Source organism: Malania oleifera, chromosome 3 (assembly GCF_029873635.1).
Source record: "Malania oleifera isolate guangnan ecotype guangnan chromosome 3, ASM2987363v1, whole genome shotgun sequence".
Lineage (NCBI taxonomy): Eukaryota > Viridiplantae > Streptophyta > Magnoliopsida > Santalales > Ximeniaceae > Malania > Malania oleifera.
In genome coordinates this window covers 63282206-63295279 of record NC_080419.1, presented here as the reverse complement: position 1 = coordinate 63295279, position 13074 = coordinate 63282206, and the positions used below count along the sequence as shown (strand labels likewise).

Below are 13074 nucleotides of genomic sequence, written 5' to 3'. Positions count from 1 at the left end.
TAGATCCAACGTAATGAAATCTACTAGTGCCATTAATTTCTTGATTCTCAAGTCTAACCTCATCTCCAATATTCCTCCTAATTGGCTGAAATTACATTACATATATTCTATATTATTTCTACTTTTCCTAAGTCCCCTAAACTCTAAAGTTGTTGTCCATAGTTCTAATTTATATTCTACTCCACTCCTACTTTCATCAATCAAGACAATATCATCTGCAAACAACATACACCATGGGATCTCGTTGTGAGTTCGTCAATCACTAAAGCGAAAAAATAAGGGCTCAAAGTAGAACCTTGATATGCACCATCAATGATTGGGAATTCTCTGAACTCAACTCTTACAGTCTTAACTATAGTCATTACTCTATTGTATATATCTTTAATGACATCATTAATTTGTTATTTGTAAATAATTTAATAAAATATAATTTTTAGTCATAATGATGTAGTGAAATTATTACTAAATTATGATTTCTACTTAATAAAATTAAAAATTTAAAATATATCCCATTATATATTTAATTTATTCAAATAAATTTATACATTTACATAAAGTTATTATACATTAAATTTCATAGATAAATATTTTTATTAAAAAATTATATATTATAATAATATATGACTCAAAATAACAAGATAGTAAAATATATGAAAAATATAAAAATTACTAAACATTATTAGGTCAAAATTACGAGTTTTTGCCACTGTGAAGTAGCACTTCTGCATAGAAGTACCAAAAGCCATCAGGATTGCTTATAAGAACCCAATCAAAATAAAAAGTTTTTTAACTACTTAATATAATAGGCACTTTTTCTTAACACTTGTTTGCGCACAAAGTTATTTTAAGTGGTAAGTGCAATGAGCACTTTTAACTGCCACCAGATAGGGGCTTAAATCACTCCCTTTTCCCCTCTCTTCTAACCATCATCTATCTAGCAAGCAAAAACTAGAGAATACCCATCTAAATGAAATGTATACACTTGAATAAACATATACACAATGCAAACACATATCCATGACAATAAAAGCGCAACCATCACCATTTACATCTAGTTCATCAAACTATAAAGAAACCACAAATAAATATTAAAATTCAGGTACAATGAAATGGATTTCATATCTGAAAAGACACAAGTTATACTTGTGCACTGCACCAGCAAGGAAGCAAAAACAACCACTACATTCAAAATATTTAGTTTCTCCTGGATGGCCTCTAAGAGCTCTGCATTGTTTATCAATGCATCCCCTTATTTCCCCAAGAAAATAAAAGAATGTTTCTCAAAATTTGCTTTGCAATATAAGTACAAACATTCTAATACAAATGGGAAAATTAAAATGCAAATTTTGTAATTTCTGTGGAGCAGAGAGTACCTGTACAAATGTAGAAACTGAGAGAAGGGGTTTCTCACCAACTTTCTGGTGCCTAGCCTGCAGATCATATAAAAATATAACAAGATTACTACACGTTTAAGCTCATTAACAAATGAAACAATACAAAATCTTGGAATTTTTTGGATAAAATATCTATTCTTTATTTTTTTTATTTTTTATGCCCGAGATGAGCATGCATGCCTAATGCCACGATTCAAAATACATTCCCCAATTGCAGAGGAGTTCCATTAAGACCGTTATTATGGGTTAACTTTGAATAGTCACCAGAACCAAGTAGTGCACCAGTGAGACGGAGTAAGCTAGTCATTGTAAATGGTCCCAGAAGTGGAAGGGGTAGACTAAAATAACTTGGAATGAGGCACTAAATAAGAATTTAATAGCTCTTAAGTTAGTCAAAGAAAATGCCGTTGATCACGTGAATTGGCAAAAAAAGAAAATGCCCTTGATCATGTGAATTGGGGAAAAATGATTCATATAGCCAACCCCAAATGGTGGAACTTAAGGCTTGTTTATTGTGGTTGTTGTCGTTGTACCAGAACCATTATGTAAAGGATTTTTGGACTCCCAGATATCCTTACGACTCAACAGCATTTCAAAACCAATATAAAACTTATTACCTTACAAGACAATGTTAGAAAGTTGAACTAAAGGATAGATAATACATTAAAAGTCTTATTGAGAAAGGATAGGGCCCCAAAACATGCAAATAGATGATATAGACAAGGTTGTGCATGCTTGAACAAATTTCATCACCATTACATCCAATTCCCACAATGTAACATTATCTACTACTTGCACTATACCTGCAGCAGTCACGCTACACTATCCAGTAGTGCTATTTAAAACCGTATAGGAGAGCAAGATCTTAAAAAGCTAAAGGTATTTTACCAACTCCTTTTTCTCCAGAAAAGGGAGTTGATGAAGAGGATTATGCGGCTAAAGCACTCCAAGATAAGAAGGCTGACAAATTGCAAACAGAAGGGAGACTGGATTGGATGGTAAATGAAGTACGAAAGTGGGGGGAAGAGAGTTAACCCAAAAAAGATACTGCAAGAGGGGAAAAATGTGAGGTAAGGAAGCACACGGCAAGGTCTGGTTTAAAGTCTCCATCATGGGAGGGGCTTGAAGAAGGGTTGAATAAGTCCTTTTAGTAAATCAATTAATTAATTAACTAGTCATGAGGACACTTCATCGTCTTTTAGCTAGCACTCTCTTCCTCTCTCTTTATAACTCTTTCTTTTACCATCAAAATGAATATATAAGTACACATTCCACATTATTAAAGTGGAAACATTACCAGAAAATAACTATTTACAAATTCTCCCACTGTTTCTTTGGGCCTCATATTTCGAGCCTGATATTAAAATGAAGAGCTTCAAGATACACTCAAGTCGTTACTAGCAAGGCCAACTTCACTGCCTCTATTATGGTTACCAAAATCCCCAAAATAGTAGTTATGATTCTCTTCATTTTAGACAACAACATCAAATACTAAAATCTAATTAAAAAAAAATCATTTATTTTGATATCATTGTTTCATAATCTTAGCAAGATTTCAGTTAAATTTTTTTTTTTTTTGTAAAAAAGATATTGCAAGAAAATCAATTTTTTTTAAAAAAAATGTACATTTTATATATGAAATAAAGAAAAAGTGATATACCTGGAACAGAAGCATAACAATTGCAAAGAGGACCTTCGCAACCTCTGTCAAAAAGTTAACACTAATGGGGCTAAACTTGAAACTCCCATCCACCTTGGACATAAAAACCAAAATAGGCTGCAGGAAAAAGACAGCGCATAATTATGAGTACCAAATACCGAATAAAACATACAGATATGATAGATCTCACATATAAACACAGATATCAAATCTTCCCCGTATTGCAGTATTCCATGCATTAAAAATTCTAATACAAGTACCTTGTTCAAACATGTGATATCAGGAATAAGCAGTATTTTGCCCTAGGTTTAAAAGAAGATACACCGAAGTAATTGATAAATCAGCCTTCGAACCCACATTTCAATATTTAAATATCGAAAATCTAACAGCAAGACCCACGGCCTTGATTCCATCAAAAACTTAACTCCATTTGCTGTAACTTACAACATTTAAGGTACTTCAAAGTAAAGGAAAGCACTTGAGGATTTTTAACCTTATAAACCTAAAAATATAAAAAGTGAAAATCAAAAACCAAAAAATATACGAAGATACTTCCGTCAAAACACTCATCAAATGGAACCATTATTTCACCCTCTTCCACATTAAAGGGAGACTACAGACTTACTAGTCTATATTTTTAAATAATTGAAGCAGAATAAAATTTACAATTCCTGAAAAATTCTAAGAACTACCCTGCACATTATTTCACAATCAACATTATGGTGAATTGAACAACATATGAATGAACCACCATTAAAAATTAACACCAACCCTCATACACACACACGCACAAGAAGAAGTAGCTTGCTGCTGATATAGCTCCAGCCTCCAGCAGCCCCAGTACTTTAGGAAGCAAAGAGATGTGGTAGTGGTGAGTGAGTCAATGCAAAGAAGCATTGAAAAACAGATCAGAAAAGGATGTCTTAAGGAGCCCAAATACAGATTATCATCAAATTTTATATGAAAATTTTATAATCAGTTTTTTTGGGAATAAAAAAGTTTTCTCAAGAAAGAAAAGAGAATATAGCCCAACCAAAAGAAATAACAAAAGAGCTGCCCTCCAATCCCTTAGCAAATTATTCAAAGAAATATCCAAAAAACATCAAAAGCTAAAGCCCAAAGGGAGGGTAAGAATCCCAATATTCCAAAGCAAATAGCTAGGCATAATCTAATAGATCGAGTTAAAGATTATATTACTCTTTTCCTTTCACATAACCCAAAGGACAACAAACTAAGCACATCACAACAACCAACCCTCCCCCACCCCCCTCCCAAAAAAAAAAAAACAATATGAATCAGGCTAAAGCATACCAGCTTAGCCACTTGACAATGAAGTACAAAATTATCACTCCCCTCATTCAAAGCAAGACACATCACACAAAGGTTAAAACCAAGAACCTCAACCTGTCTTCTCAATTGCAACAAGCAATTAGAATTAAATTTTGTTCAAAACAAGAACCAAGTGAATGCCTTGGGAAACGTTTGTAATCACCATACAAAGTTATGAAAACAAAAACAAAAGACAAACTGAAAAACAAAAACAGAAACTAAAAAATTGACAACATATAACAATGAAGTAAAAAATTATCACTCCCCTCATTCAAAGCAAGACACATCACACAAATGTTAAAACCAAGAACCTCAACCTCTCTTCTCAATTGCAACAAGCAATTAGAATTAAATTTTGTTCAAAACAAGAACCAAGTGAATGCCTTGGGAAACGTTTGGAATCACCATACAAAATTATGAAAACAAAAACAAAAGACAAACTAAAAAACAAAAACAGAAACTAAAAAATTGACAACATATGTAGTTATATACCCCAAATTGAAACCAATTAAAAATCTCATTGAATAAATGTTTATTTTTGTTCTAGGATTATATGACAGTCAATTATCATAACGTCCTTCAGTAACAGTAACCAAAAAAAAAAAAATTACCATCAAGTACTGATCAATTGATCACTAATTCTATTAAAATTTAGATAAGTCAAACACTAGCAAAAAAAAAATGCCCCTTCAACTGCCCATATAACTGCTCTTATTTTTTATTGAGAAAAAAAAACGAAAAACAACAAGGATGCAATAGCAAAATTTTATCAAGAAAAACCATGGTTTTTTAATTTGAGAGAGAGAGAGAGCTTGGAAGCCATGGAGCACACACATGCATGCCCATTTGTAGTAAACTTAAACCTTTAATCAATTAAAACATGATTAGAATAATAAAAAATGAAAAAGAATGCAAATTAAAAGACATTTGACAAAAAATAGGAATTATTTAACAACTATATTTCTAAACTTACTCTTTCATATTCCAAGAACAATCTTAGTGTAAATAAAGGTTGAAAATTGGTGAAAATTTTGTGTGGATGTTTTTTCTTTCTCTTTTCTGTTCAAATTTTCAGAAATTTTAGGGATATTTTATTTTAAATTCACATAACAATTTTATTATAATTACCTATAAAAAATTACACAACAATTTAATCTACAAAAGTGAACTTTAGATATTTAAGTCGCACAACAAGTTTCCTATATAAATACACATATATACGTACACACACGTGTATATGCATATGTCAAAATAGCTAAAAACTAGCAATGGAACTAAATGTTGACTTTTTAAGTCTGATCCCTGTTTTGATGCTGACAAAGCACATATTTTTTATGTGTGTATTTAGCATGTGAACAGGTCTATTTATTTACCACACACATAAGGAAACGGCGATGGAAGCTTGCAGGACTTAAGGACCATACGATCAAGCGCATTCCATAAAGTCAGAAGAGCAAAAAGATGAAGAAGACGTTTATTTGTTGTACTTGCATTTAATTTTATATCTTTGCTTTGTAATAATGCATGCATCTGCATGATGTGTTTGAATGCTCAAAACGACCAGAGATAGACCCTAGGGACTAGCACATCTCACCAAAAACCTTTTTCTAAAAAGATTAAAAATCATACAAAGTTTTTGGAATAGCTTAAGGGTCAATATCGGGGCTAAAACAAAGTTTACGAAAACTTCGGTCGACTGACACCGGATTTTTTTGGTGTCTTCAAAAAGGACCTAAAAATGACCTTAGGACACTCACTCTTGCATACCCATACTTGGTCATTTGAAATAGGGTGATTGTGGCTTAAATAGGACCAAAATGCACAAAATGTGCACATTCGGTCAACCGAAATCCTATGTACAAAATGCCCCGGTCGATCGAACTTGACAGTTCATTTACACCCAGTCGACCGAACTCCCTTGGAGTCAACTTTTTGACCACCTAGTCGACCGAGCTCAAAATGCACTCCAACGCTCTGGTCGACCGAGGGTCCTCGGGAGATGCACCAACTACCTGGTCGACCGAACTTCTCAGTTCAAAATGTCCTGGTTGACCGAATCTCGCAAATATGAAAAATCGCCCCCAGACATACATGTCCGGTCGACCGAACCGACAGTTCATTTTTGACCCGGTCGACCAAACTTGTCCTGGTCGACCGGTGCTCTCGGGTTGGAATATTTTTTAAGTGTTTAAAACATCATTAAACTTAATTAAACTTTTTCCAAAATACCGAGCGTGTCTCCAACAGTCATATTTTTCACAAACTCTATAAATACCCCCTCATAACTCCAGATTAGTAACTTTGATTAACTCTAAATTTCTCTCCAATTTTTGTTGATCAAAGTTCCCCCAAACTCATATTTTGCAAAAATTTCTTCTTTGGGGCAAAATATTTTAAACAAATTTCTCCAACTCTCTTTCACTTGTTTATCTCAAAATCATTTTTAAAGAGAGTATTTTATTTTGGGCATTTCACTTGTATTTACATACACATACTCTCTTTTGTTATTTACTGTTTGAAAATCAATCTTTGAGAGTATAGCTTGCATTTCTCCAGGATTATTTCTTTGATAAATATTTTTGGGAGAATTTATTTATTGCACAAATATTTTATTGAGCTTAACTTCTAGATTCTCTAAGTATTTCTAACTTGCATAAATCTTTGTTGGAGAACATAATACACACTTTTCATACATATTCTATTTGTGCAAAAATCATTGAAAGAACAAAACCCTAGGTTCTCCTATATTATTATTGAAATATCTTCTTAGAGAAAAATTTTTATTAGGGTTTAAATTTAGTTAAGCACCCTTACTCCCCTGAACATTATTTCACATCATTGGAGTGTGTATTTGTATGAGCTTAGTGTGTACATCTCTGCTTGTATTTCAGAAGCATTTTCATGTACAAAAATGGTTTTCATGTAACGGTTCGGTTTAACCCGTTAATTGAACTGGGGAGTCTCAGCCCCATAAGTGACACCGGTTCGGTTCAGCCCGAAATTGAATTGGGGAGTCTCAACTCCGCAAGTGAGACTAGTTTGGCTCAACCTAATAATTGAACTAGGGTTTTCCTCGCCCCGTAAGGAGAAGATGTAAAAGGCTTTTACTCTGCCTGATTAAGTAAGCAGGTTTAGTGGAATCCTTGGGGGGTAAGCCCAAGGCGGGGATATAGGCTAGTTTGGCCGAACCTCGATAACAGATCTGGTGTCGCTCCCTTTATCTTATTTAAATTTCTGTACTTTAATTTCAGCATGTGTATGAATGTTTATTTAATGTCAAAATCATTCTCATGCACACATTTGATTTAAAAAAGATACTGCACACGTGTATGTTTGTTTTTATTGTTAAACTTGCTTTACATACACGTATACGTAAAGAATGGGATATGAACTGTGGTGAATCGGCGAAATATTTTAAATCAGCCAAAAAATTTTAAAACCCAATTCACCCCCCCCCCTCTTGGGATCACACCAATTCCAACACTAAACATTGTCACCACCTACTTTTTCACTATGCTACAATGAAAACAAAAAACAAGAAACAGACATGACACCACACAATGCCTTAATCCTATGCCTTCCAAATTGCTTTATCCACCAGGAAGAAGGTATGAGAAGAAAATTTCAACAAATATAACAAAGAGTACCAACAGGAAATCATATCTGAACTATCTCCTTTCCAAACTCCAACGTCATGTCCAGAATGAGGAACAAAAGAATGAAGAGCATTCAGCAAGCAAACTAGCTTATCATCTCCATTGTTTGAAAAAAAAAAACCAAAAACAAAAATCCCACAGGAAAGAATTCCCCTCCATAAAAGACAAGTCATGAAGAAGAAAAGGAACATCCTCAAGGACCCCAACCCAAGTATCCTCCCAAAAATGGGGCAGAAAATTCATATTGGACCATAGCTACAAGCTAAGAAGTGACACAAGTCTCAAGTTTGCCATATTTTCATTAGAAAATTTCAAATTTCTGAAAAAATCAAGTGAAAAACTGCCAAGGCAAGAAGGTCTTAAATTTTGATTTCCACTAAGATTTTATTAAGGCCTCAATAATACAGAAAGATCAAGGAAATTTCAATGTCAATGTCAATTTCAATTTCACAAAATAATGGAAATAGGAAGTAAAGCATTGAATTCTTTTATGAAACTTTAGAAACAACTAGTATAGATAATATCGCAAGATTTATAGCTTAAATCATACAAATAAAATACATCAGGGACAGGTATGTGGTGTATGAGGTGCAATCATATAATATAATAAAAATGATAATATATTATCCAATTAATATAAATAAAACTCATAAATCAGTCAAATATTATTACACAAATATAGATGATTTAGACATAAATGGTCAAACAAGATGCTATAGCTAACACCTAAATTTATTTTGTCATATAATTTCAAATGTCTAAAAGCTATTCATATCCTTCTTGTAACAATCTTTAGTTTTGATGAGAAAAGAAGATAAATTGAGATAAATTTTCCAAATTGGGTTTTGAATTTTTAAAAAAAAATTGTTCTATAGTTTAAAGTTCTCAAAAAGTTCCCCTTGCAATTTCAAGATTTCAATATTTTTGCGATTTTTGGAAAACATTACGACAAAAATTTTTGTAAACTGGAAATTGACTGCCATTTCGATTTTTACGGTGGTGGAAAGCTGAAAATTTGTTGGAAGATTTGACAATTCATGGAAATTTAAGACCATGAAGTAGCTTGTCTCAATGCATTTGTGACTTGTGAATACACATTACCAATTCACTCCCCCAACTCTAGCATGTTCGGTACATAGGAATGGAATGGAATCGAGAAAAATGTAATCAAATGTATCACTTGATTTCTTCGTTCTCTCCATTTAAATTTTCATTCATTCCATTCCTATTCCCTTTCCATTCTGCAAGCCTAGCATAATGCTAACTAGTTCTGAGTAAAGAAGTTGTCTTCTAAAGAACAAGGAAAGGGAAGAAGCACATCTCTGTTGCTACTCCGTATTTTCAGAACCCTAACTGCCTTTGACTTCCTCTTCACCATATCCTGAGTCTCATTATAAATTTTGGCTCCTTCCAAATACATTGAGGGCAAACAATATTGCGCACCATGCTGTCAGCCATGTATGCACTCAATTTATTCAACAAAATTTATATGAGAAATTAATAGTTCTGTGCCTTAGTTTATAAATGTACCCAAGACAATCAAAATTATGAAATTCATTGATCCTTAGCTTTCCTTTTAGTTATGGGTTTTGCAGCAATGATATCATGTTTAATGTCTCATGGAACTCAAATATTGTTTGTTTTATAAAATAAAACAGGGAAGAAAGTGGCTAGCTTGATTACCCCCCACCCCCAGGAAAAGTAAAATAAAATAAAATAGAAAATATAACTTTAACTCCATGTTAATAAAAAACTCCTGGACTATTGTAATTCTTTTCCTTCATGTGTCCTTGACTCATGCAGCATGCCAAAGTGAGAAATGTGTCAACGCTTCAATAAGTTGGAAACAGCATAGAGTCGAAGCTATCTAATATGATTTTTTTCCCTTCTACTAGTGAATCAATGGATGGGTTCTGCTTCGTAGACAAGATTACTAACATTTCCAAACACCAAAACTGGAATTTAGTCATAACATGATTCCTAGGTATTCAACATCCAGAATGACTTGCATACTACCAATTCCAAACTCTTGCTGGCCAAACACACAGCCATAATGAGACTTCTGCAAATACACTTCTCATAAAAAAATTATAAATAAAAGAATAAACAATTTAGGTAAAATCAAAAAAATTATCATTGCTTGCTACAACAATCACTTTATAGTGTCATTCTACATTTTTCATATTTATTTTACTAGTCATACGATATGCTGTGTAATATGTATTTATTTATTCTTATAAAATTTATTAATTCTCATCATTTTTATTTTTTTATAATTTTAATGAAATTACTTTTCTATGTCACTAACATTTACTCTATTATGAATTATTGTAAGTTCTTTGACAAAATAGAGTCTAAGTATTACTAGAAGATCCCTCCGCCCCATGGCGTAGTTGGGTTCCAAAAGGGATCTGGTCACCATTGGATGTGAAAAATATATATAGTCCAAGTAAAAGTATATTTTTTACTGAAATTTTATAATTTTTCTTATAGTGATATTTTTAGAATATTAAAAAAATAGCATTAAAAAAAGAGTAATATAAATAGTTGAGAGCTAGTTATGGAATATTAAAAAGGTTATTGTGGAGTATCTAATACATTTTCCATATTGCACTAATTTTTACTGTTTAACTAATATTCATACAAGTGTAAAACACCCTATGCACGAGGCTCCCACACCACTGGGGTTCTGGGAGGGCAAGATGTATAGTATTACCCCTCCATGCTTGGAGAGACTATTTTGGAGATTAGAACCTGTGAGCTTAGGTCTGGATCTACAATCCTCACCTTTGAGTCAAGGCTCACACTCATAAATTCATAATCTTATACACTGGTACTCTACAAAAATAAAAAGTGGACCAAAGTTGGCTGATTCCTTTCTATATGTATATACTTTTCTCTAAATTAATTCTGGCAACTCAAGTGCTTCTTAAGTTGTAATGGCATGAGAGGATACATACTGCAGGCAAAAAATCCTGGATAAGTTTATATTTATAACCATGACAATCATAAAAATAAGTACTCAGAACTGACCATCTATTTAGAAAGATAGCATGACATGCAGCTTCTAGCTTTATATGTGAATTGTTTTTTGCCTTTTATTTTTTCAGTAGGTGAAAGGAGGGGAAGAGGGAAACCAGTGTGACAACCCCTCCCCCCTCCCTGGGACATAAAAGCATAGGGGCTCCACCCAGCTGAAATAAACTGAAGTTGAAAAACTTGCTTCCGATCTACCCTCAACTTCAAGAGTAAAGTTTCTACCAAACAGATTAGCTAGATTTAAACACAAATGTCCCACCAAAATGACACTTTTCGCCTCCATCATAAAATAAAAATTACCTGTAAACCAACTAAGATGCAATCACCAACAACCAAGAAAATGTTGAGGGCACGATGCTTTGATGATATCTTGCTTCTATGTCGGTCATAAGCCCTTGAGACAGTTTTGGTAGTTGGGGACACCAACTTTGAATGGCATACACTGCATTCTATCATCCCGTTTTTCATTGGTTTTCCCCAAGCAATCTGTCAATCTATCCAAAATAGAATCTACAACAAAGATCAACCATTGAACCAAGTCAACGCTAAGAACATTTCCACGCTAGAAATAAATTAATTCAGCAGAACATAACTGAGGTACAGTTCATATCTATGACCAAATGCAATTATCAAAAGTAAACCACACCCAATAAAAGCATACACGAGCAGGATCTTCCAATGTCTGGAATAACAATTTGGAAAGTTGATTAACACAACCAAAAAATTCACAGGTTTTGTCGCTGAGAGAGGGTCTGTATGTGGGCGGGTGGATAGGCGCAAGATGAAGTCATGAAAAATTATTAATTAAACATGAGGAAACATAAATAGCCACTCAGACGTACTACAACTACTCAGCTTCATTGAGTTACTTAGCTTTGTTAAGTATATCAACCAAACAAAGGCACAAACAGCATAAGACATAAGGTTCAAAACTACAATTTTTAGTTTTTTGCTTCAGTGTTCTCTAGGAATCATTCATCAATAACTAGTAAATCCTGACTCTATGTCTTCACTTGCTCAACTTATTTGTATTCGACAAAGAAAAGCCACCCGCCGCAAAAAATAAACAAAATTCGACCCGATCCCCACATCTTCACAAAAAATTTAATTGCTTTCACAAAATAACTATAAAAACATACATTCTGCCATAAGATCCCTCCACAAACAATACAATCCAATCAAAGAACGCAGGACGAGTGTTACAACGACCAGATCTTACGAAAATAAAACAGATACTAAACTTTGTAAAAACAGAATTAATTCGGTTTAAGCATCGAATACAGCATTCAATTATTGAAATTCGAACAACGCGCTAACCTAAACGATCTCCAAAGTGAGCATTTCCCCGGCACGCTCGGATACTAGGTACCGGCAGCCGTAAAGTATACGTCCAGATCAGGGCCCCGGTCACCCGAAAATTAAACTGTCGATGTATGATCACAAGGAATTGCTGTTTCGCAGATTTAGCAGAAAATTTTCAAGGCAAGAAAATGGAGTCTGGCGAGAGATACAGAGATTGAGAGCTGCAGAGATGCGAAGAATATGCAGAGGAGAGAGAGGAAGAAAGCACTTGTTGGATTTGTAGTCCAAATCTCTCTCCTCTTCCCTCTCCTATCTCTCTCTACTTTCGCTCCCGTGTCCTCTCTCTCTCTCTCTTCCTCTCCGTTTTTTAATTTTTGCTTCGCATTCACAACACGGTCATTGTTCATTCTATTTTTATTTTTTTTTTGGCGGAAAATGGCTCGTGGGGCCGTCGGTTGGCGTCTCTCGTCCAATCATAACTCAGGGGTGAGGGAAAAATAAATTGTATGGGTGATGGAATCAGTTCTCTTTCTCTGCGGTCTTTGCTTAAGGTTGGTTGTATTATTCGTTCAAATATTTTTGGACTGGAAAGGGAAAGTGGGCCAGAAATGTCCTTCTACCTAAAATACCCCTAGCTTTAATTTTATTTACAGTATTGAATATTGGTTTTCGAAAATAAAACTGCAAAATTAAC

The 13074-nt window shown here is 33.8% G+C and overlaps 1 protein-coding gene across 2 annotated transcripts in view; it reads right to left on the bottom strand.

Annotated features, from left to right (window-relative positions):
- The window catches only part of LOC131150542 (CMP-sialic acid transporter 2-like), a 54696-nt gene extending 41923 nt beyond the window's left edge, over positions 1-12773 (bottom strand). Inside the window, exons 1-4 of one of the 2 annotated variants that reach the window (XM_058101318.1) lie at positions 12396-12773; positions 11379-11588; positions 3055-3171; positions 1374-1430 (exon numbers count right to left, since the gene is read on the bottom strand). In XM_058101318.1, the coding sequence (XP_057957301.1) occupies positions 1374-1430; positions 3055-3171; positions 11379-11546 (342 nt within the window). In that variant the 5' untranslated portion in view covers positions 11547-11588; positions 12396-12773. The remainder of the gene's footprint in view (positions 1-1373; positions 1431-3054; positions 3172-11378; positions 11589-12395) is intronic. The other variant, XM_058101317.1, reaches the window with a different exon arrangement.
- Between the last annotated feature and the right edge of the window lie 301 nt (positions 12774-13074).